Source organism: Suncus etruscus, chromosome 10 (genome assembly GCF_024139225.1).
Source record: "Suncus etruscus isolate mSunEtr1 chromosome 10, mSunEtr1.pri.cur, whole genome shotgun sequence".
NCBI lineage: Eukaryota > Metazoa > Chordata > Mammalia > Eulipotyphla > Soricidae > Suncus > Suncus etruscus.
Window position 1 is genome coordinate 47,381,925 of NC_064857.1, and position 26,283 is coordinate 47,408,207.

The 26,283-nt window shown below is 35.9% G+C and overlaps 1 protein-coding gene and 1 non-coding gene across 3 annotated transcripts in view; one reads left to right on the forward strand and one right to left on the reverse strand.

The window, feature by feature from the left end:
• The window catches only part of KHDRBS3 (KH RNA binding domain containing, signal transduction associated 3), a 183,372-nt gene that overhangs the window by 41,885 nt on the left and 115,204 nt on the right, over positions 1-26,283 (reverse strand). For both annotated transcript variants that reach the window (XR_007499602.1, XM_049781985.1), the window contains exon 6: positions 19,881-20,076. Coding sequence is in view for 1 of the 2 variants with exons in the window: in XM_049781985.1 (XP_049637942.1) it covers positions 19,881-20,076 (196 nt within the window). In the remaining variant the exon portion in view is untranslated. The remainder of the gene's footprint in view (positions 1-19,880; positions 20,077-26,283) is intronic.
• Positions 1,300-1,403, forward strand: LOC126021707 (U6 spliceosomal RNA). Its single transcript, XR_007500197.1, has one exon. It is a non-coding gene; the product is annotated as a U6 spliceosomal RNA (small nuclear RNA).

The following is a 26,283-nucleotide window of genomic DNA, read 5'->3' on the forward strand; positions in this document are numbered from 1 at the left end:
AATTAACCACAAAAATGACATTGAACTCTATTTTGCTTTCTTGCTTACAAGTCTTCACTTTCCACAGCTCTCCTAGATCCAATAGAATAGATGACTCTATTCCCAAGAGTCTCTCAATCTTGCCCTTTGCAATTTATTGAGCTACTGTTCGCTGTATGCTTCAGCAAGGTGTGAAGGGCTCTTGAAGACATTCTCTTGATTGATACTGTAATTTCTCTGCATATGCAATTCCCTCTAAAATTATCTTTTAAGTCTTTCACCAGAAGATTTCAATTAGCATCCTATCCAGTTTCTAGAAGAGCTGAGTGCACACATATACAGAGTTTCAATTTTTTTCCCTTTCACTCTTACTAGCCTTTGGGCTCTTCATTTTAAATATTTTTCGGGGAAGAGGGAGGGATATACTGGGTGGTTCCCAGGGCTTAGTCCTGACTCTGTGCTCAGCGATCACTATTCATAAACTGGGGGAACCATTGGGGATTCAGACCTGGGTTAGCTGAGTGCAAATCAAATTCCTTTTCACTGTATTATCACTCCAGTCCTCCAGCCTTCAGAATCTTGAGGGCATCAGGCAAATTTTCTCTCCCTAAATTTTCAATTGTTTGGAACATTAGCAAAATGTGGCAATGTGTTAAATAAGTGAATGAAGAAAAAAAGAACAAATGAGAAAAAAGGTGAATGCAAACTCATGAGATATTACAGATAAAACATATTATCTATTAAGTATTTGTACATTTTGATGAGAGAGCTCATTTCATTTTTCTTATCAAATAATACCTATTATTCTTATGTTCTGTTTCCCAAGGGGAGAAAATACTTTACAAACCTGTCTTCAGAGCAAGAAAGTGGTCCAGTGATGTTATAAAAGCTTTGCATATATGAGAGGATCTGGTTAAATTGCCACTACCTGCACCCCCTCTCTAATTCAATTTCTAGAGATCACATATTATTAGAAGTAATATATTTACACAAGTAATAAAAGTATATTAATAGGCATTCATGCCTCACTGAAGAAAACATTTCTAGTCCTCAAATTACACTTCTCAATTTTTATCTTTGATAAAGAGGACTTGAAAACTTGAAAAATTAGTTAAATGCCTGTATTAGAGTAACAGGAAAGACATTCTACACAGTTATTCTCCACCATGATTGACAAAGTTCAAATATTCATATGGTCTAATTCTAAAGAAAGCTTGCTTTGAAAAGATTAATTCAGAATAATGCAAAATCAAACATGGACATTTGAACCAGGAAAAAAATATTTTAAGCAAGAGAATTTTAAAAAATACAGTGATTCATGTTCACTTCGGCAGCACATATACTAAAATTGGAATGATACAGAGAAGATTATCATGGCCCTACGCAAGGATGACATGCAAATTCGTGAAGCCTTCCATATTAAAAAAAAATACAGTGATTCTGGGGCCAAAGTGATAGCAGAATAGATAAGGTGTTTGCCTTGTATGCGGCTGAACTGAGTTCAATCCCCACCATCCCATATAGTACCAGGAGCTGCCAGGAATGATTTCTGAGGACAGGAAGCCCTGAGCTCCACTGGGTAAACCAAAAGTGATTTTTACAAACACTATGGTTTGAGTTCTTCTAAAAGAAGATAATTAAGTTACTAAGTGGAGTGATGTCTAGTCATTTCAAATGTTAAAAATTTTCATATCTACTACAGTACTAGGTTATTAGAAAGCTAATCTTGTTTATTTTGACTTTATAAAATACACCAACTAAAAAGTTTTTGAGAAATATATATATATATATTGCTGGGATCTGGGTTATAATCTTTTAAATATTCTCAATAATCTCAAAATTATCAAGCAGCCAAGTTACTTTGTAACTGAGAAAAAATCGTAATAGTGACAGTTTTAAATATAATTTCCTACAACCATTTAAATAAACCATAATTAATTCAACTATCATCCCATCAACCTAGGATTTTTTTTATGACCATATGGGATATTGTACATGGTTCCCAGATTCTTGCAAATTCTTCCTATCAAACTTGGAGTTTGTTGCTTATGTATAAATTCTAGCTCTGACTTCCTTTTATTTTTTTAACTGAATGGCTTTAAATAAATCATCTCATTTCTGTGACCCTAAATTTTATAATGAGAATTTTAAATCATAATTCACATTCTGGTTATTTCCAGTTCTTGTGGAAACAATAATGCATAAATACATGAGAAGTGGGAACAATCACATGTGTCATGCGATAAAAAAGTTTTAACACAGTTTGTGCTCAATAAAGACATCTTTTTTTACTGTGTTTATTGAAAGCTCGTATTCCCTGAATGATCTATTCCCTTTAGCATGCTCAGCTCTGAAAGATCTGATTCCCTTTAGTATTCTGTTCTTAGGTCAGAAAAAAAAAAAAGCAGAGAAAACCCAGTAATTATTATTTTTTAGACCTTGACAAATTCTCAAGTCTCTGTGTAAACAGAGATATCTACCTTTCCATTCTGCAAATACTAGTCAATTTTTAGACAAAGAATAGCTGCCCCAAATCAGCTATGATTATATCCACAGCTGAATATGACTTTTAGGACAGTAGCTGATACTAGGACAATAATGGATGGAAGCAGAAAGTCTGCTGCTGGAGGGTTTTGGTGCTGGAATGATTTATGCATGGAACCCTATCAGGAACAGAACTGTAAATCATGGTGCCTAGAATATCATTTCTTCTCTCAGTGCTATTAATAAATATGAGATAAAATAGTCACATTTGACACTGTCCCATCCTACACATCCATAAGGTGAGCTGAACTGGCCTTTGATTAGACCTCTCTAGCAACGGGAACTGACAACCAGAAATAAAAGGCTCACTTCTTTTTTTTAGTACTTACTTCATGATGTTGGTCGTTTTTATTTTTTCCCATTAACTTTTATGGCTTCCAATTCTTTTGTGTGGTGGATAAAGCATCTGCAACATGCAACATGCAACCTTGCATGTTGCTTACCTAGGTTCAAAACCCAGCATCTCATATGTTCCCTGAAGCAATGCCAGGAAGTAACCTTGAGTTAGTAATGAGTTTGCCTCCCACCCTCATAAAAAAAAAGCAGAAATAATTTTTAAAAAATTGAGAAGATAAAGAGAATGAGAGGGAGGATTTTGTGATTCCTATTTTAATTAGGGGGAGGAGCCACAGTCAGAACTGTTTGGAAATCACTTCTAGCAGTTCTCAGGGGACCCTGAAAAATTATTTTGTATTTGTTTTTATTTAACCTTCCTAAGTATTTTCAGCAAGATTGGCAGAGGCTAGGTCTTGTCAATACTCAAATGTCTACTTAATCAGTAAGCAGTACCCATATCCAAATATAAAAATATATATAAGTATACAAATATAAAATACAACACATATATTTAATATGTATTATTAATATATTTATTATTTTTATTATATATTGTTAATCTTTTTTTTTAATGCATAATTTTTTTTTAATTTAAACACCTTGATTACATACATGATTGTGTTTGGGTTTCAGTCATAAAAGGAACACCACCCATCACCAGTGCAACATTCCCATCACCCAAGTCCCACATCTCCCTCCTCCCCACCCAACCCCCGCCTGTACCCTAAACAGGCTCTACATTTCCCTCATACATTCTCAATATTAGGACAGTTCAAAATGTAGTTATTTCTCTAACTAAACTCATCACTCTTTGTGGTGAGCTTCCTGAGGTGAGCTGGAACTTCCAGCTCTTTTCTCTTTTGTGTCTGAAAATTATTATTACAAGGGTGTCTTTCATTTTTCTTAAAACCCATAGATGAGTGAGACCATTCTGTGTTTTTCTCTCTCTCTGACTTATTTCACTCAGCATAATAGATTCCATGTACATCCATGTATAGGAAAATTTCATGACTTCATCTCTCCTGACAGCTGCATAATATTCCATTGTGTATATGTACCACAGTTTCTTTAGCCATTCGTCTGTTGAAGGGCATCTTGGTTGTTTCCAGAGTCTTGCTATGGTAAATAGAGCTGCAATGAATATAGGTGTAAGGAAGGGGTTTTTGTATTGTATTTTTGTGTTCTTAGGGTATATTCCTAGGAGTGGTATAGCTGGATCGTATGGGAGCTCGATTTCCAGTTTTTGGAGGAATCTCCATATCGCTTTCCATAAAGGTTGAACTAGACAGCATTCCCACCAGCAGTGGATAAGAGTTCCTTTCTCTCCACATCCCCGCCAACACTGTTTATTCTCATTCTTTGTGATGTGTGCCATTCTCTGGGGTGTGAGGTGGTATCTCATTGTTGTTTTGATTTGCATCTCCCTGATGATTAGTGATGTGGAACATTTTTTCATGTGTCTTTTGGCCATGCGTATTTCTTCTTTGTCAAAGTGTCTGTTCATTTCTTCTCCCCATTTTTTGATGGGGTTAGATGTTTTTTTCTTGTAAAGTTCTGTCAGTGCCTTGTATATTTTGGAGATTAGCCCCTTATCTGATGGGTATTGGGTGAATAGTTTCTCCCACTCAGTGGGTGGCTCTTGTATCCTGGGCACTATTTCCTTTGAGGTGCAGAAGCTTCTCAGCTTAATATATTCCCATCTGTTAATCTCTGCTTTCACTTGCTTGGAGAGTGCAGTCTCCTCCTTGAAGATGCCTGTAATGTCCTGGAGTGTTTTGCCTATGTGCTGTTCTATATATCTTATGGTTTTGGGGCTGATATCGAGGTCTTTAATCCATTTGGATTTTACCTTTGTACATGATGTTAGCTGGGGGTCTAAGTTTAATTTTTTGCACGTGGCTATCCAATTGTGCCAACAGCACTTGTTGAAGAGGCTTTCCCTGCTCCATTTAGGATTTCCTGCTCCTTTATCAAAAATTAGATGGTTGTATGTCTGGGGAACATTCTCTGAGTATTCAAGCCTATTCCACTGATCTGAGGACCTATCCTTATTCCAATACCATGCTGTTTTGATAACTGTTGCTTTGTAGTACAGTTTAAAGTTGGGAAAAGTAATTCCTCCCATATTCTTTTTCCCAATGATTGCTTTAGCTATTCGAGGGTGTTTATTGTTCCAAATGAATTTCAAGAGTGTCTGATCCACTTCTTTGAAGAATGTCATGGGTATCTTTAGAGGGATGGCATTAAATCTGTATAATGCCTTGGGGAGTATTGACATTTTGATGATGTTAATCCTGCCAATCCATGAGCAGGGTATGTGTTTCCATTTCCGTGTGTCCTCTCTTATTTCTTGGAGCAGAGTTTTATAGTTTTCTTTGTATAGGTCCTTCACATATTTAGTCAAGTTGATTCCAAGATATTTGAGTTTGTGTGGTACTATTGTGAATGGGGTTGTTTTCTTAATGTCCATTTCATCCTTATTACTATCGGTATATAGAAAGGCCATTGATTTTTGTGTGTTAATTTTGTAGCCTGCCACCTTGCTATATGAGTCTATTGTTTCTAGAAGCTTTTTGATAGAGTCTTTAGGGTTTTCTAAGTAGAGTATCATGTCATCTGCTAACAGTGAGAGCTTGACTTCTTCCTTTCCTATCTGGATTCCCTTGATATCCTTTTCTTGCCTAATCGCTATAGCAAGTACTTCCAGTGCTATGTTGAATAGGAGTGGTGAGAGAGGACAGCCTTGTCTTGTGCCAGAATTTAGAGGGAAGGCTTTCAGTTTTTCTCCATTGAGGATAATATTTGCCACTGGCTTGTGGTAGATGGCCTTCACTATATTGAGAAAGGTTCCCTCCATTCCCATCTTGCTGAGAGTTTTGATCAAGAATGGGTGTTGGACCTTATCAAATGCTTTCTCTGCATCTATTGATATGATCATGTGGTTTTTATTTTTCTTGTTATTGATGTTGTGTATTATGTTGATAGATTTACGGATGTTAAACCAGCCTTGCATTCTTGGGATGAAACCTACTTGATCGTAGTGGATGATCTTCTTAACGTGGCATTGAATCCTATTTGCCAGGATTTTGTTGAGGATCTTTGCATCTGCATTCATCAGTGATATTGGTCTGTAATTTTCTTTTTTGGTAGCATCTCTGTCTGGTTTAGGTATCAAGGTGATGTTGGCTTCATAAAAGCTATTTGGAAGTGTTTCTGTTTGTTCAATTTCATGAAAGAGTCTTGCCAAGATTGGCTGTAGTTCCTCTTGGAAAGTTTGATAGAATTCATTCGTGAATCCATCTGGACCTGGGCTTTTGTTTTTCGGCAGACATTTGATTACTGTTTTAATTTCATCAATGGTGATGGGGGTGTTTAGATATGCTACATCCTCTTCCTTCAACCGTGGAAGATTATAAGAGTCCAAGAATTTATCCATTTCTTCCAGGTTCTCATTTTTAGTGGCGTAGAGTTTTTCAAAGTAGTTTCTGATTACCCTTTGAATCTCTGTCATATCAGTAGTGATCTCTCCTTTTTCATTCCTGATACGAGTTATCAAGTTTCTCTCTCTCTCTTTCTTTGTTAGGTTTGCCAGTGGTCTATCAATCTTGTTTATTTTTTCAAAGAACCAACTTCTGCTTTCGTTGATCTTTCGGATTGTTTTTTGAGTTTCCACTTCGTTGATTTCTGCTCTCAGCTTTGTTATTTCCTTCTGTCTTCCTATTCTTGGGTCCTTTTGTTGAGCATTTTCTAGTTCTATTAGCTGTGTCATTAAGCTACTCAGGTAAGCTCCTTCTTCCTTCCTGATGTGTGCTTGCAAAGCTATAAATTTTCCTCTCAGTACTGCTTTTGCTGTGTCCCATAAGTTCTGAGAGTTTGTATCTTTATTGTCATTTGTTTCCAGGAACCTTTTTATTTCCTCCTTGATTTCATCTCGGACCCACTGGTTATTGAGCATGAGGCTGTTTAACTTCCAGGTGTTAAAGTGTTTCTTCTGAGTCCCTTTGGAGTTCACAAATAATTTCAGAGCCTTGTGGTCAGCGAAGGTAGTCTGCAAAATTTCTATCCTCTTGATCTTATGGAGGTATGTTTTATGTGCCAGCATGTAGTCTATCCTGGAGAATGTCCCATGTACATTGGAGAAGAATGTGTATCCAGGTTTCTGGGGATGGAGTGTCCTATATATATCCACTAGGCCTCTTTCTTCCATTTCTCTCCTCAGGTCTAGTATATTCTTGTTGGGTTTCAGTCTGGTTGACCTGTCCAGTGTTGACAAAGCCGTGTTAAGGTCCCCCACAATTATTGTGTTGTTGTTGATATTATTTTTCAGATTTGTCAACAGTTGTATTAAATATTTTGCTGGCCCCTCATTCGGTGCATATATGTTTAGGAGAGTGAATTCTTCCTGCTCTACGTACCCCTTGATTAATATAAAATGTCCGTCTTTGTCCCTTACAACCTTCCTGAGTATAAAGTTTGCATTATCTGATATTAGTATGGCCACTCCAGCTTTTTTATGGGTGTTGTTTGCTTGGATAACTTTTCTCCAGCCTTTTATTTTGAGTCTATGTTTGTTCTGACTATTCAGGTGCGTTTCTTGTAGGCAGCAGAAGGTTGGATTGAGTTTTTTGATCCATTTAGCCACTCTGTGTCTCTTAACTGGTGCATTTAGTCCATTGACGTTGAGAGAAAGAATTGTCCTGGGATTTAACGCCATCTTTATTTCAAAATTTGGTGTGTCTTTTGGGTAGTCTTGTCTTAGATTAGGTCTTTCAGTTTTTCTCTTAAGACTGGTTTTGTGTCTGTGAAGTTTCTGAGCTGTTTTTTGTCTGTGAAACCATGTATTCTTCCATCAAACCGGAAAGTGAGTTTTGCTGGGTATAGTATTCTGGGTGAAGCATTCATTTCATTCAGTCTTGTCACAATATCCCACCACTGCTTTCTGGCATTGAGCGTTTCTGGTGACAGGTCTGCTGTAAATCTCAGGGAAGCTTGCTTGAACATGATTTCCCCTTTTGATCTTGCTGTTTTCAGAATTCTGTCTCTATCTGTGGGATTTGTCATTGTGACTAGGATGTGTCTTGGGGTGGTTTTTCTGGGGTCTCTTTTGGTTGGTACTCTTCGGGCATGCAGGATTTGATCACATATATTCTTTAGCTCTGGAAGTTTCTCTTTAATGATGTTCTTGACCATTGATTCTTCCTGGAAATTTTCTTCCTGGGTCTCTGGGACTCCAATGATTCTTAAGTTGTTTCTGTTGATCTTATCATAGACTTCTATTTTCGTCTGTTCCCATTCTTTGACTAATTTTTCCATTGTCTGCTCATTTGCTTTAAGTTTTTTGTCCAATCTCTCCTGCTGTATGGAATTGTTATGTATCTCATCTTCCACAGCACCAAGTCTATTCTCAGCTTCTGATACCCTGTCCCAGAGCTTATCCATTTTGTCATTCACTTCGTTTACTGACTTTTTCAGTCCTGTTAGTTGACATGTTATTTCAGTTTGGAGTTTTGTCATTTCTGCCTTCATATTTTCTTGGTTCTTATTAGTGTTCTGTTCAACTCGATCCATGGTTTCTTGGAGTCTGTTGAGCACCTTCCATATTGCTAGTCTAAAGTCCTTATCTGAGAGGTTGATTAGTTGTTCAGTCATTATCTGGTCCTCAGAATTGTCATCTTCATTCTCTATGTCTGATGCTGGCCTGCGTTGTTTCCCCATTGTCACACTTGTATTGTGGGTTTTTCTACGTGTTGTGGTGGTATTCATTGTCTATATGATGTAGGCAGCACACTCCTCTGGCTCCTCCCTTTCTGGATGGGCTGACTTGCCTCTAAGGGAGGGGAGTCCTCCGTGGATGAAGCCTCACACTGGGACAAATCTTAGGCCCGAGCATGCAACAGAGAAGACAGTCCAGAGAGAAATGTTTGCTTCTGTGATATAGCGCCGTTCTTAGTGTGATTTTTCCTTCTTGTTGCAATGGAGTTCTTTCCTTAGAAAGAGTGCACGGCCGCTCCGCTTCGCTACGCGGCCGTGCTCCTCTGAGCCTCTTTTTGCCCCACTCGCAAGAGTTTCACGCAAGAGGACAGTAGACAGACATAGACAGGTCACACTCACAGTCTTTCACAGCTGAGCCCCACTGGGCCGGTGTACTTTCGCGGATTTTCCCCGCCTGGTGTCACACACAGGGAGCCAGCTTTTGCCATATATTGTTAATCTATAAATATATTTTAATATATATGAATATAAAAATATGAGAATAAGATTTTTATCTGTTCTATTTACTAATTTCTGTGGTGTCAAGCTATCATAAGTAGCATTTAATAAATATTTTCCAAATAAAAAATGAAAGCATGACAACAGTGCATTTGCAACAAGTCAGTCATTTCCTAAAGTGTTCTTCCGTTAAAGAGAATGTTCTCCCCCCATCTGGATGACAACTGATCAAAAACAAAGGCACCATATATAGTAGGTCTTGGTAGTCACACCCTGTCTAATTCACAGAGGTTTCAGAGGCAGGTTTCAGCCCAGAGCTTTATGTAACAATTACACTTTGCTCTAATGTTAATCTCAATGAGAAACCTCCATTGTTACCTAATTTGTGTATGTACTGAAGAAAAATGTCTAGTTCTGTTATCAACATTACTATCTGGTCTGTTAAGTGCAGTGTTCTTAATTCAAAGTGACTAAGTTCTTAAACTTATGAAACCATAAAACAAGCCATGTAAATGTACTTATCATAAGAGGTCAATTTTGTTGTGACTTTGTACCAGGTGAGCATAGTTACGTGACTAGCACCAGGATTCAAAATAAATGGAAAACTATATAAATTCACCTTATATCATTCACAAAAGAACTATGATCCTGATAGACTTTTTGTTTTGTTTGGATTACTTTCTCTCTTTCTCTCTTTCTCTCTTTCTCTCTCTCTCTCTCTCTCTCTCTCTCTCTCTCTCTCTCTCTCTCTCTCTCTCTCTCTCTCTCTCTCTCTCTCTCTCTCTCTCTCTCTCTCTCTCTCTCTCTCTCTCTCTCTCTCTCTCTCTCCTCTCTCTCTCCCTCTCCCTCTCCCTCCTTATCCTTTCTCTCATTATCCCATTATTCTGATTTGTAGAACAATGGGTAACAAATGGCTTCCGTTTGAAATTCTTTTCTTTTTTTTTTTTTTTTGGTTTTTGGGCTCAGGGGTTACTCCTAGCTGTCTGCTCAGAAACAGCTCCTGGCAGGCATGGGGGACCATATGAGACACTGGGATTTGAACCAACCACCTTAGGTCCTAGATCGGCTGCTTGAAAGGCAAATGGCGTGCTATTTCTCCGGGCCCCCTTTGAAATTCTTATGAAGTCACTCTATCTGCCAATTTGTGTCACTATTCTTTACTCAATTATGTTTTTTGTAATAGCCATGTATACCAACACCAGCTATTTTCCTTTGGCTGCTTGCTTTTGATCTATATCACTACAACTGCTTATTACTCTAATGATGATAAGATACTTTGCCTTTTTTTTCTATATGACTTTTAATATGTCATATAACATATGTATCTTCTTGGAGTAGTTCCCAGAAGCCAGAGCACTGATCTTGGGAGGTAAGCATCCAGCTTTTTCAGGAAGTGCCAATTATTCCAAATTAGTACTACTAATTCATGACCTCACAGTATAGGGGTTCCTATTATAATTTATTCTACTTAATACTTAAATTTGTATGTTTGATCTTATCGTTCTGATGGTTATGGATATTATTTAGTGTTATGACTATCATAGGTTAATGCCCAATAAATAGCAAAAGTCTACTCTTAATGACAAAGCTATCCTGGTAAATTGAAGAAGCAGTCTGCGTTAATAATGACATAAATATTTAAAAACTATATTCATGTACCAAGAACTATTCTAAATATTCCCCACTATGTTAATTTAATAGTCCCAGATCTATCAACTAACATTTCCATTTACAGATCTGGCAATAAGAAATAGAGCAATAACACGATTTATCAAAGGTCACACAGCATCAAAAGCATTTGAACTAGCTAGATTGGCTTCCAAACTACCATAGCATTTATTATTATTATATAAACTAAAGTTAAGACCCAGTGCTCAACTGAGATTCCTATAAATTCCAGAGTACAAGGACATATTTCAAATGGTCAGCTGGACTTATATATTTTTATTAATTAAATAATATTTATTTTGACCAAAGTGGATTACAAATCTTTCACATGTAATTTTTAATCAACTGACAGGACAACGTGGTTTTCTTTGAACTGCTTTAAGTCTAAAGTCTCTTTAAAGATCCATGTCCTGCTAGTTACCTATACCTGCTTGATATCTATAAGTTGAATAGAATAATAGTTTAAGGCAGATCATTAACATCATCAATATCACCCATCAATTCTTCTGGCTACCCCAGTATATTCAACTTGCATAAATTTTGAACAATTACTCTCCCTTCTCAGGAAAATACTCCCAAATCTTCCTGGTGTAATGCTACCAGTTTCCTTTTCCATTTGGTTTAAATGCTGTCTACTCTAGATTGTCTTTCCACAATTCCCTTAAGCAATTAAGACTTCCTTCTTAATATTCTATACATCAATCAAATACAGGTAATCTTATCCTGAATAGTAACTATCTTTTACTTTTATATCAAGGAATGAAATACCCAGACTAGAGTAATAGCTCAGTGGTAGCGTGTTTTCCTGATACACGGCCAACCTGGGATGGATCCAGGTTCGATCCCCGGTATCCCGTATGGTCCCCAGAGCAGTGACTTTTTTGAGTGTGGAGCCAGGAGTAATCCCTGAGCACTGCCCGGTGTGGCCCCCAAACAAAAAACAAATAAAATTATCAAATACAAAATACTTAGTAATGTTCACTACTCTTGTGAACATTGGTTAAAGGACCAATGAAAGCCAGAAAAATACGTGCCAGATTCTTGTAGGAAATTCGTAATAGCAATGGGCATTATAATTAAGTAGTTCTCAAATTCTGCTCCCTTCCACAGTCCTCACACACTGGAAGTTGATAAGACATAGCCATGGTATTAATTCAATTGTCATTGCTCAAGTGAAACTGCCTAATTATGGAACAAAATGTGCATTCTGTGTCTTAGTGACATTATCACTTTGGAACCTACGCTCCCTTAATAAAGTATATTATCCTTCAATCATCTTTATTTAAAGTAAAAGAAAAAAAGAGCCCCACATATAAAATTAAGAGAGGCTCTATTTCCTGAAGTTTACATTTCTAAAATAGGTCAACTTTTCAAACAACAGAGGAAAAAGATTGTCTTTGGAAGATGCTGAAAGATATTTCAAATAAATTGCATACTGTTCTTATTTTTGCTCCTGGTAAGACAGATATAAAAAATCATAATCTTCATCTTTTAATCTAAAATAAAAAAGTACCCCTAGGCATTTCAATTTATATTTAAAATGCATTTTACAAATAACCTTTTCACAAACTGCACTGTTTAAATTCCTCACTGTGGAAAACAAGATAATTAAAGCACTATACAGATTAGTTAACTGTCAAAAAAATTATGCCAATAGTCACTGTACTGAGAAAAATCTCTCATTACAATCTTCACCTGCATATTAAAATAAACTATTCATAAGATTACAACATCAGATTAACTCACAAAGTAATGAAGAAGTAAGATTTTACCGAATCTTAAAATGTACATTAAAGAATGATGTGGGGATTAGAGAGATACTATAGAAGTTAAGGGGTGCCAGGATATACATTTCTTTACCTTCTTAAAACTTCTGAGAAACAATGAGGTCTCCTATGGTCACGAAAACTAGAGCTTTCCAAGCATTTCCTGAGCATTAGGATGAGAGCCAGTATTTAGATTTAAGTTTAGCCAGATTTAGATAGAGTAGCTGCTAATATATATATATTTTAGGTGAAATGATAAGAATGGACATGATATTTAACAGATATTAAATAAATTACCATACTGAGTGTTTGGGAAATAAACATATATATACACATACATATATCTATATAGTTTTATTACATGTGAGGCTTAGAGCATATTGTCAAAAATGTTAACACTTTCCAAATGAATTCATATGTAAATCTAATTCTGCCTAGAAGCCTTTCTGTGTAATTACACCAAAATTTTGAATTGTTAAAGTACTCTCCTTCATCGTATTCTAGGTTACACTAATTAATATGTCAGCTAATTATCTGGACAAAAGTAATGGTCATTTTGCAAAGATATATTTCTTACTCACAAAAAAGAAAAGTGAAGTAACTGTAATTAAGTCTATTTTACTACAAGTGGAGGAAAAGATTCCAAATTGTGCTCAAATGGTTGAAAATATGTTTTTCTTTTCTTTACTCGGAAAATAATGAACTAATCTCAATTGAATGGGCTTGTTTTCTAAAATCTGACTCTTAAAGACACATATTCACTGAGAAAATAATTAGGTTTTTAACTGATTGTTATTCAACTCTACTTGAGAGGCGACTGCTATATCCATATTCAGCCTTGTAATAAGGACCTTCTCATTGGCAAACAGAAATGTATTGCTAACAGATATATAAGATTCAATGACACACACTTGTAATATTGTGACAGTGATTCTGATGAACAGCTGGATAAGATGATATTATAAACTCATCTTGAGAAAAATCAGTGTAATTTCAACAAGCCTACTTGACAAAGAATACTTCAACTTACCAAATTTACTCACTGGGAATACTAAAATTTATTTACATTATAGGCATAACTCTGCAAAAATATGACATGCCATTTTTTGGGGGGGATGACTTTTTTGAATAGTTTCATCTTACTTAAATTTTTTAATAATATTTTTTATTTTGGCCAAAGTAAATTACATATCTTTCACAGTAATATTTTAGGTACATATTAACATTGAATCAGGGGAATTCCCACCACCAAAGTTGTCCTCCCTTTACCCCTGTTCCCAGTATGCATCCCATATCTCCCACCCTTAGTCCCTGGGCTGCTAATATAAGTAGTCCCCTCTGTGTCTAGCTTGTTGTAGATTGGGTATCAATTCTGTTGTCATTGCCTTTGGATTTGGTATCTTACTTAAATTTTTATAAGACTAACTGAGATGTTAGGTTCTCAAAAAAATTAAAGTTGTAAGATTTTTTTCTTATTTTCATACTCCAGAGGTGCTCAGGAGTGACTGGGGTTTTTGAACCAGATTTGTTGCATACAAGGCAAGTACCTCAGTGTCTAGTAGTCTCGATCCTTAAATTCTTACATAGTGAAAATGCTATTTTTATTTCTTGCCAATAGATGTAAAAGTAGTGCTCAGGTTATCATCTTTAATCATATTTCCCCATGCCATTATTCCTAATAGAGCTCATTTCCATTACTTAAGGTCTCTAAAAACCAGATAATTATTAAATTGCAATGGGCCTCTGGGATTATTTAAGTCAATCTCCATGATTCTTTTATAACACTACTGATAAGGAAATATGCAATACCTACTGATTTTTTCTTCAAAAGTAAGACTTTTGATCAACTTGGCTACAACAGCTACATGACTAGCTTGTTTTTAAATTTTCTTTTGGTTGCTAAATTACAGTTATGGAATTTTGAGTACCACAGCTCCTTTATTATTAATTGTATGACTTTGGGTAAGACAGTTTACTTCAATCTTAAAATCATATTTTTACAAAAAAAAAAACCCTGAGACATCTACCTGAAGAGAACACATAAGAAAGTGCATCATGAAAAGTGTCTTCTTTTTTTTTTTTTACCACGATCTTGTTTTTCATATAATGTAGAATGTTTACGATACCAAGTCAAAACAATTTTTTCTACTTTAGTACAACTAAATTAAAGCATAATGTACAGGAAAGTGTCTTCTTATTAAAAACATCTCTTAAAGTTTATTTTGGTTCTGAGATGAGAGTTACAATATATAATGTGTGATCTTCGGGAGCTACATAAGTAACCTTCTAAACAAAAGGAACTAAGAAAAGACAATTTTCAAAATGTTAAAAATACTTCTCCCCATCAAATGATTATAAAAACATAGAAAATATCAATGGTATCTTTGACTACAAAAATATATATAGTCCCTGGGCCAATTACTCTGTTCACAAACATTTATAAGGTGCCAGAAGACATATTAGTGGCTAGAGTTTAAGAAGTAGAATTGTTTTCCAAAAAGTTTCTAATATCCTTTTTAAAAATATAAAATATATTTAAATATTGAATATATTTAAATATATTTATTTAAAATATATAATTTAGTTAAGTGTGACTTACAACATTATTGATAGTTGAGTTTTAGGCATATACTTGACACCAATCTCATCACCAGTTTTCCCATACTACATCACTTGCCACCAACATCACCTGCCTGCAACCTTGACGTATACATTGCAAAATCTGGTGGTTTCTGCTTAGTTTTCATGTTTTCAGTGTTGCTGATCCCTGTTCCTCCATTACTACCCTTTCCCATCTTCCAGAATTCCAGTCTTTACATCTTTCCTTCTCTGTTCTTCTCCCTAATTCTTGGGTCAAAGGTGACCTAGGCATCACCCTATCCCCACACATTACTACATTACAGTTTCTCATCCAGATAACTGTGATTATCTTGTCTTTCTTCTTCTGGCTTAGAAATTTCTAATCCTCTGAGAAAAAGACATATTAAATCTTATACTACTAAGCTATATGCCAATAATCTGTCATGCAAATTGGCATGTGAATAATAATTAAAAGTACAGGATAATATGGGCTGAGTTCTTTACAGGTGATAATTTTATAATTAGTCTAGCAAAAGACAAAATCATCTCACACCACCTGTGGTCTATAAAGTAACAAGTCAAGTATATGGATTTAATATTAGTCCATAATAAACCTCAGAATCTAGAATACAGACTTAGGAATCCCAGAAAGGGCTAAAGGTAACAAATTTGCCAGAAAGTAACATGGAAACCTAAGTGGAAGTTCTTGAGCACATGGAGAGTGCTAAGGAAGATAACAATATACATTAAAACCATAATTGATAATGAACAAATAATGGGGAGATGGATCAGGGGAAGGAATGGTGGACTGGGAAAAGGGAGGGACATTGAAATAACTGTATCTCAGTATCAGAATTTTGGACAATACAATAGTTTATCGAACTATAATATAAACATTTTTGAATGAAATAAAAATCCTACAAATACTGTGTAAGGTCTTGGGTTGAATCACCAGGATCATAAAAGAAATTTCCTATCAATTGGGAAAAAAGATCTAGGTATATGGAGCTAACAGTTGTGGATGTGAGAAAAGGTAATATAACGCCATTTATTTTTGAGGTAGAAACCAGTAACGAGAGTAAAAATAATACAATTTGAGAATAAAGGGATAAAAATGATGTCTTTATTACTGAAATTTGTTAAGATATACATATATTCCAGATAACTAAAATATAGTTCACACATATATTTGGTCTTGATCCATAGTTTCTGACAAATAGTTTGTTCATCCATAGTTTCTGACTATTTCTGGAAGTCAAGTACTGTATGTTTAAGGGCATGACTTGTTACATTAATAAGGTATATTTTGCAAAACACATCAGGGTAGGAACTGGCTTCCAAGGGAATCCCATAGGAGAAGGTCCCTGACCTTCATGTCTCCTTCTAACCTATATCAGAGTCTAGGTCAGAGACTTCCAGGGATAGAGGTGAAGAGCTGGGGGTTGATTTCAATGGTCAGTGAACTCTCAGTAAGGCTTGAGCAAAAATATTTCCATTAAAATCCGTTGAGCAAGAGATTCTGAGGGTTTCTGGGTTGGTGAACACATAAAATTTGGAAGAGACTGGGAAATCCTCGATAGCATGCATATCAAAGAGTCTTGGCTTTTTCCCATACCTTTACATTATGTATCTGTTCTCTCTGTTGATTCATGTCCTTTAATACCCTTTGTAATCAACTTTTGCTAGTGAGCAAAAAAATAAATAAATAAAAAATCATTCTTAAGTATATTATTCAACAAGCATTTCTTTTTTTTGGGGGGGAACACCCAGTGATACTTGGGGTTACTCCTGACTCTATGCTCAGAAATCGCCCCAAGCTTGGGGGACCATATGGGACACCAGGGAATCGAACCATAGTCCATCCTGGATCAGCCACATGCAAGGTAAACACCCTACCACCTGCACCACTGCTCCAGCCCCCAACAAGTATTTCTTAAAAAGCCTTCCTATGGTCGAAGAGATAGCACAGGATGGACGGTGGTTCGAATCCTGGCATCCCATATGGTCCCCCAAACCTGCCAGGAATGACTTCTGAGTGCAGAGCCAGGAGAAACCCCTGAGCACCACTGGGTGTGACCCAAAATTCAACCTCCCCCCAAAAAAGCCCTTCCTAATGTGTTCACATTTTAGTACTAAGACTGAAAAGTTAAGTGGGAGGGAGGTGAGTGGCCCCTTCCCTGATAGAATTTAGAATATAATTTATGATTATTCCAGATCAATAATTATATAGTATAAGCTAGAATCCATTTCAATTTTCTCATTTGCCAAATGAATGGGTAAGTGCTCATATTTTAGGGGTTACTGGATCCTAAGCTTTCAAAACTGGCTATTGGTAGCAAACTACATGATCTAAAAGTCTGCAACAAAATAAAATAATATAAAACAAAAAGGGGGCGGGAGAGATAGCATGGAGGTAGGGCATTTGCCTTTCATGCAGAAGGATGGTGGTTTGAATCCTGGCATCCCATATTGTCCCCTGAGCCTACTAGGGGTGATTTCTGAGCATAGATCCAGGAGTAACCCCTACGTGCTGCCAGGTGTGACCCAAAAACCAAAATAAATAAAAAATAAAAATAAATAAAAAAAAAGTTAAGAGCTTCTCATATTTGTTATCTGGTTCAGATAGAGAGATAAATACTACCTTATCCTATTCTTCTAGAAGTCTGAGTCATGGAGAGAGACAAGAATAGCCATAGAAATACTCAAAAGTGAGCAATGCCTTCCTTTGAATTTCCCTAGTATTATTTTGCCTAAGGAAAAGAGGAAACTGTCAGCTAAGTATCCCAGACAAAGAAATCTGCATGAGAGTAAAGATCTAGAAACATAAGAGAACAGGTCATGTTCAGAAAAAATACAAAATGGTAGCACATAAGGACACTTTCTACCTCTTCCAGCTGATCTCACTGAAGGGCTTAGTTATCTCTTAAGAGATTTCTCAGGAGAGAATGGCAACCTTCCAAAAATTCTGTAAAAGGTGCTCAGTATCTAGAAATAGTGTTTTTTACTTAGTTTAAGTTTTGGGGTTTGGGGCCACACCTGGCTCTGCTTAGGGCTTATTTCAGATGGGCTTTGGGAACCTTAGGGAGTGTCCAGTATCTGATCTAATCTAGTCTATCTCAGGAAATTCAAGAGACTTACCAGCTATATTATCTCTGGCTCCCTTCATAATAATTCTCAATGAAAAAAATTTAAAAATTTCAATGAAATATTAATTATATTGGATGTAGCAATTAGCAATGTGACTGCTGCTCAATTCACATAACCTGCTTTAATATTACAAATACAAAACAATTTTTATTTATATAATTTCATACATTTAATTATCTTAACACTAAAACCTTTCTCCATTTATGGTTCATTAGGAAGTTAGGTTAAAAATTCAAGGTGTTTTTCTGTTACTAGGGCATATCATTAGGATTGCAGCGCTATTTACAATAGCCAGACTCTGGAAACAACCAAAATGCCCTTCAACAGATGAATGGCTAAAGAAACTGTGGTACATATACACAATGAAATAATATGCAGCCATCAGGAGAGATGAAGTCATAAAAATTTCTGATACGCGATGTACATGGAATCTATTATGTTAAGTGAAATAATTCAGAGGGAGAGAGATAGACACAGAATAGTCTCACTCATCTATGTATTTTATGAAAAATTAAAGACATTACTGTAATAAGGCCCAGAGACAATAGACTTAAGTACTGGAAGGGCTGGAAGAAACAGCTCACAATTTGAAGCTTACCACAAAGAGTGATCAACTCTGTTAGAGAAATAACTGCACTAACAACTAACACGACAATGTTAAAGAATAAGAGAAGTAGAATGCCTTTCGCAAATACAGGCAGGGATGGGGGAAGTAGGGGCATTGGTGGTGGGAATGTTGCACTGATGAAGGGAAGATATTCTGTTTATACTGAAACCCAACTACAAACTTGTTTGTAATCATGGTGCTTAAATAAAGATTTATATTAAAAAATAAAGAAGCATGATTTACAACATTTTTGATAGTTGAGCTTTAGGCATAGAATATTTCAATGCCAAACCGTCTGCCATATCTAGGTTGATTTCAAAATACAGAATACATAGCCATGAGTAATAGTTCAAGATGATCCATGCATCAATGTGCCAAATAAGAATAAACAAATGTGGTTTTTGCAGACAAAAAATTAAAAAAAAAATCCAAGGTGCTCTGTTTGTTGCTGAAGAATTCTTCACTTTTCCCACCTAGTTTCACTAACTATATTTTCTTTTCTTTATGTTTCATAAGACTTTGAATCCTGCTAGAAAAGTATTGAGTGGTAAATGAAAAGAAATTAACTGATGTGCATTAAAAATGGGAACTTTTGTTTCCTTCACTGAAATTTCTATTAACAACTCATATTCACAGCAGATCTTTAGAGAAAACACTTAAGGATAAAAAAAAAGCCTGACATACTTTAATTATTTTTGAAGGACTAAATTGTTAAAAGGCAACCTGGAGTGAGAAATCAAAGAATATTATATTAAAATCCTGCAAGATCTTGATAATGTCTCCATGACAGTCAATGCTCCCAATAATAAAACTCAGTTCCATATATAATTTTTACTCAATTTATTGAAAGAGGTTATTATTTTCTCATCATACATCCTTTAGTACCAAGTACTTAGTTAGCATCAATAATATATGCTGAATTTAGACGGACTTTTATAGAACTAAAACAAGCCAAAAAAAAGAGATGTGATTACAACATGCAATGGGATGACTGGGGAGAGTCAGTCAAGTCACCGTCCAAGTTGTTTCACATTTTCACTTACATAATCTCCATAGGTCTCTTGTGTTGGGGGTGGTGGTGGAGGTCTGTACCCAGTTGGGGGGACACCTCTTGCTCTGGAAGTCAGAAGTCCTCTTCCCCGACTCACTGGTCCTCGAGTAGAAAGGACTCCCCTGGAAGTAGCAGTCCCTCTTGGTAGACCAACTCCAACTGGCCGGGCTGCAACTCCTCCCCTACCCCTGAAAGCAAATTTGCAATATTTTTTTATGTTCTGGAATATCCCCTTGTTTACATCCATTTATGCATCACAAATATCTGTTAGCTATCAAAGGAACTCATACACAAAATAAACACTGCAACTGAAAAGAGATACCTACAAACAGAAGTTAGAGATATGGAGGCAGCAATAAATATATAACCCAGCTAGTCTATAATCTTAGACTATATTAGTCTATATTAGTCTATATTAAAATACAATAACAAAAACACCAAGATTCAATTTCCGGCTTATGTAGAAATAATGGAAAAGGTGAGTTTACTGAACACTTCCACTTAATGGTATAACTCAACCTTCACACCAGTATAATGAAGTGGAATTAATTTATATCCTGCATGTACAGAAAAGGAACTATGAACTCAGCATAAGAAAAGTCCTTAGAAAATGTAAAGTTGTGGGACCAGAGGGATAGCACAGAGGTAAGGCATTTGCCTTGCACGTGGCCAATACAGGAAAGACCCTGGTTCGAATCCCGGCATCCTATATGATCCCCTGAGCCTGCCAGGAGTGGCTTCTGAGCGCAAGACAGAAGTAACCTCTGATCGCTGCTGGATATAACCCCCAAACAAAACAAAACAAAACAAAACAAAACAAAACAAAACAAAACAAAACAAAACAAAGAAGTTAATAAAAAGCAAACTTAAAGTTGTGACGCTAAGGATATATAAATAAAGTTGTAATAGAAAATCAGGACACAGCCTGATTTCAGATCAGCATCCCTAAACAACATCCTCAAAATAAGGCGAACTGTAACATGAAATGTAACAGTATACAGATCAATTCTTTCCTTACAATTAGCTGAATTGGGATAGTTAATAAAAAGAAAAATGGAGAGGGGCTGGAGCGAGAGAGAGAGGGTATTATGTTTGCCTTCTATATGCCTGCTCTGGATTCGGTCCCTGGCACTACATATGGTCCCTTAAGCATTACTACGAAGCGATCCCTGAACACAAAGTCAGGAATGAGCCCTGAACATAACCAGGTGTGTCCCCCCCAATAAAACAAATCCACAGCAAAACAAAAACAATAAACAAAATGAGTAGTTAAAAAAAAAAGAAATGGAACAAAACCAAATATTGACTTAAAAAAAAAGATAAAACTGTTTAACTTAATAGACTAAACAAGAACCAGAGTGAGAAACAGATAATTATCAAGAAAGAATATAAATTTCAGGTTCTCAGCTTTGCTAAGATGAACTAGAGCAATTAAAATGTATTACTAAACCTCAAAGAGAATTATGCAATATAAAACATGTCTTTTATAAAAGTTCATAATTATTTAAAAAAAGATGTATCAAATATTAAAGAAATAAAATGAGTTCTCTACATTATCTTTTAGAAAATAAAATGAAAGGGGAAGCTAGGTAATTCATTCTACGAAGCGGGTCATTTTATTTGCTCGATGGCCACTACCTGGCACTGCTCAGGGTTTACTTCTGGCTCTGTGTTCAGGGAACCATATATGGTACTGGGGACTGAACTGGAATCTGCTTCATTAAGACAACCACCTTAATCCCTGTACTTCCTCTCTAGCCCTGAGAGGCTGGTCATTAAAGTTCATTTCTACATTATTAACCGGAGATTATAACTAGTCTGGGAATGTCTTTGTTCTGGGCCAGATATAGTAGAAGTGATTGCTGCAATTTAGCTTCAAGTCTAGAATTGTACCTTCCATTAGAAAAAGAATTAGTATCACGATGCGTCTTATTTTAGTCATAGCAGTATAAAGGTAGAGAGGGGACATGGAGAGTATATGGAGGATGTAATAGGCTGACTAGCTGTACATTGACATTTTTAAGGTGACATATAGGAAAAAGTGAAATTAAGAACCAGGCTACCTAATCAATGAGGGCACAAAAGACAGGACATATTAAAAAATATTAAATTCTCCAGAAGAAGAGAAATAGACGCAGAATAGTCTCACTCATCTATGGGTTTTAAGAAAAATAAAAGACATTTTTTGCAATAATTCTCAGAGACAAAAGAGAGAAGGGCTGTAAAGTCCAGCTCATGACAAGAAGTTCACCACAAAGAGTGATAAGTGCAGTTAGAGAAATAACTACATTGAGAACTATCATAACAATGTGAATAAATGAGGGAGGTAGAAAGCCTGTCTAGAGTACGGGCAGGGGGGGGAGGAGGGAGACTTGGGACATTGGTGATGGAAATGTTGCACTGATTCTTTACATGACTGAAACCCAATTACAATCATATTTGTAATAAAAATGTTTAAATAAAGATATTTTAAAAAACAATACAATGGAAGATAAAGCCAGAATATAAAAAAATTACTAAAATCAATACATCTCACCATCCAATGATAAAGTCTCTCAAAATAAAATCAAACTGAATCTAGTAGTAATTAATCAAATCCAATTAAAAATATAAAATGTAATCAGGCCTGACTTATTTGAGGTGTATAAGGTTGGTTCAATATTAAAAAACCAATGTGCTCCATTACCTTGAAGTTTAAGAACTTACGGTCATTTGATTAATGACAATTCATAATTAATAATAAAAATTTAGGGCAAAATGTGGTACCGCCGTTTATGAGAAAAAATCTCAGCAAGTTAGAAATAGAAACAATACATCCAGAATAGACAATACTAAAGAGAAAAATGCTAGAAGAGGAACAATTGGCCGGAGACAACAGAAAAGGAGAAATGCAAAGGCTGGGTGTATAGTGAAAGGGAGGACTTGAGACCAAGGTTGGGGGAACAAGAACATCCAGTGGAAAGTACAATGGTGGAATGTTTTAGGCATAAACCCTCTTATTAACAGCAATATAAATCACAGTGCTTAAAATAAAAAAATAAGTTTATCAAAACATATACATAGCAATCTTTATACAAAGAACACTCATGTTTTCTTCTTATATTCATTGAAGTGAATGAATTCATTGAGGTGAATACTTCAGGCCATGACAGAGAGTGGTATTCTAAAAGTCAACAAGATAGGATCTGACAGATGGTTCAAGAGTAAAGATGTCTGCCTTGCATGTGGCTGACCATTGTTTCAAACCCAGAACTTCTTTTGGTCCTTATGAGCACAGAACCAGGAGAAATTATGAGCACCACCTAGTGTGACCCAAATACCCTCTCCCATCCGAATAAAAGATTTGAGGAGTCCAAGAGACCTCTTGGGTTTGCATATGTCAACACTTGGACATAAATATCATGTAATTGCTTCTAGAAATATCTAACTTGGTTATAAACTCAATCACAAACCTGAGGTTAGTTCTAAAGACAACTATCAAAAGATCAAAAACCTAGTGATGGTGAAGTAATTCAATTCTTTTGGGGGAGAGGGGAGAGCATACATACTGAGGTGCTCAGTTCTTATTCCTGGTGACTGTGGGAACCAGATAGGGTGTCAGGAACCAAAAGTGAGTTTCATGTACAAGTCAAGCACCTAATTTGCTCAGAAGATGCTGCATATTTTAATAAGTTTTAACTGTTCTTACCTAAACTTGTTTTTTATAACAAGTCTTATCAATTTGCTCAGTAATTTTATGATATTAATTTAATACTGCTGCAAAAATTTTCAGTTCTCTTAGCATGAGGCATTGCACCAGAGTTTTCAATACTTGACTCTCTTCACTAATGTTGTCACAGTCACAAAGAAATACCTGAGAAGTCTTTTGGCCAGTTACATTTTTCCTCATCCATCTGACTAGCCTGTAAATCCAATTACATGCAGCCACTATTAAGCAAGACTGAGGGAGTCTGTGTGCAGGCAGTGAATTCTGAGGCCTCAGGAGTGACTCTGAAAGTTAGTCAATAACTATTACCACTTATAACCCATGAAAGGATCTCTGATATTTTCTTCTGCAAATGCAAAATCATCTGCTCATTCCCTCTATTAAGCTCTTTATTGCTCTATCAGAAAAACCAGTGACTGTATAAGTGCATTTTGGATTAAGACTACAAAGTAATATAGTATTCCAGGTTTCCTATTAAAGTATGACTTTAATAACAACTTTTTTAAATCCCATTCTTCTATCTTGGCAGTTCCTCATCCACACCAATGTTCAACAGTGTTCATCGCAATCCCACAACACTAAAAGTGCTAGACTGACAGATTTGACATCATTACAATTTGCGAAGAACATTCTGATGATAAAACCGTAAATGATTAATTCACTGAATAGTTCACATAAAGTCTAACTGAATACTGATTATTGCGGTGTGCCTATAAAAATTTCAACCAGAACGTGGCAATCCCTTCTGCTGTCTACAGCACCCAATACCTGATAATACAGCCTGGGAAGTACAATCGTAAGATTTGCAAATATGCAACCACAATTCAAAAAAGAAAAGAACATGTAAAATATTTATGAAACAGTAGCTAAATGTTCTCTGTTAAGATGTAAGCTGATGAAGATCTGATGTCTAAAGTTAAAATAAATCATAGTACTGAGGTTCCAATGCTAGTAAATAAGCATTTACTAACACGTAGAATGACATAGACGTTGCCTATTTTGTTAACTTTTTCCTGGTCTGCTGAGCCAGGTAGCAAACACTAGAGACTAGAACAATAATAAAGGTAGATATTTAGAAGAAAGGAGAGAAAAAGAGCATCCCTGCGTGCTCACAACAACCCTAGTGAAGGGTGTTCTTACTCAGATCTTGAAAAGCAGACAAAATGCTGAAAGGACATTCATTCTACATTATGTGAGAGGCAACGCATTAGAGAAAATGCTTTCTGAAGAACTCATACAGGTAATGAATGGGGAAGAAGGAATGTCTGATGAAAAGTGTAAAAATGAAGAAAAATCACTGTAAGAAAACTACAGAGATATCACTGATGAGCATCAATATAAAGATACTCAATAAATGAAAATAAAAGATTCTCAAGGAATGAAACTAATCCAATGAAACAACAACAAAAGATCCAGCAGACATTATGATCAAATGAGATTTATTTTAGGAATGAAACAATGGTTGGATATAGGCAAATCAATTACTAAAAAAACAACATGGTCCTATCAAATTATTCAGAAAAACTTTTTTTTCAAGCTTCAAAGTTCATCCATGACAAAAACTTCTTAACCAAATAAAAGAGAAAGACCATAAAAAAGCCCCTGTCTTTCCCACTGTGCATGGGACCCTGTAAGAAGCCAGGTAAACTGGCCCTACCCTGAGAGACAGAGACAGAGGAGTGTGGCCATTTGGCTTCACTCCATGGCCTTTCACTTCTTCTAGTCAATGAACCCTGGCATGGCATATAAAAACCAGGACAGTGCAAATGTGACAATGGAAAAAAACCCAAACTTCCACCATGAGTAGAGAGTGAAGATGGTAGCTCCAATGACCCAAAAATATCAATATCAAATATAGCCTTTCAGAGAAGGACTTTAGAGAAAAAATATGAAGCATGCTCAAAGAACTTAAAGAAAGCCTGGAATGAACTTAATGAACCACAATCAAGACTCAAGAAAATATGAAAGAAGTGAGAAATCTTCAAAGTGAAGTAACAGGGCTGAAAATCTTTTAGGTGAAATGAAAAACTCATTGGAAGGCCTCTCCAGCAGAGTAGCAGCTGCTGAAGACAGAATCAATGATCTGGAAGATGAGCTGCATAACAATTACATACAACAAAAAAAAGATTAGAAAAGACCTATAAAATAAGTGACCAGATGATAGAAAAAGTCTTCAAAGTATATCCACAGAAGAAAATAGAAGTCAAGGATAAATTACACACATACACACACGATCACAAACACAAATGCACACACACAATCATTGGAGTCCTAGAGAACCAATAATTAAGGACATCATTGCAGAGAAACTTCCAGAGCTAAAGAGTGCATATCCAAAGAGCACCAGCTAAAAGAGATCCAAAGAAAAGCACCCCAATACACATTGTGGTCACAATGATGAATATTAAAGATAGGGACAGAATACTAAAAGGCAGCAAGAATAAAAAGGGAAAATGCATACAAACAAGCATTCTTAAGATTTAAGGCAGATTTTTTTTTACAAACAACCCTCTAGTTCCAAATACAGTGGTGGGATATAGTGACAAAACTCAAACAAATTGAATGCTTCATCAAGTATAGTTCACCCAGCCAGACTTACATAAAGTTTGAAGGAAAGATACATAGCTTTACAAATAAACAAAAACTCAGAAACTTTACAGACTCAAATCAAACATTAAAAGAAAATGGG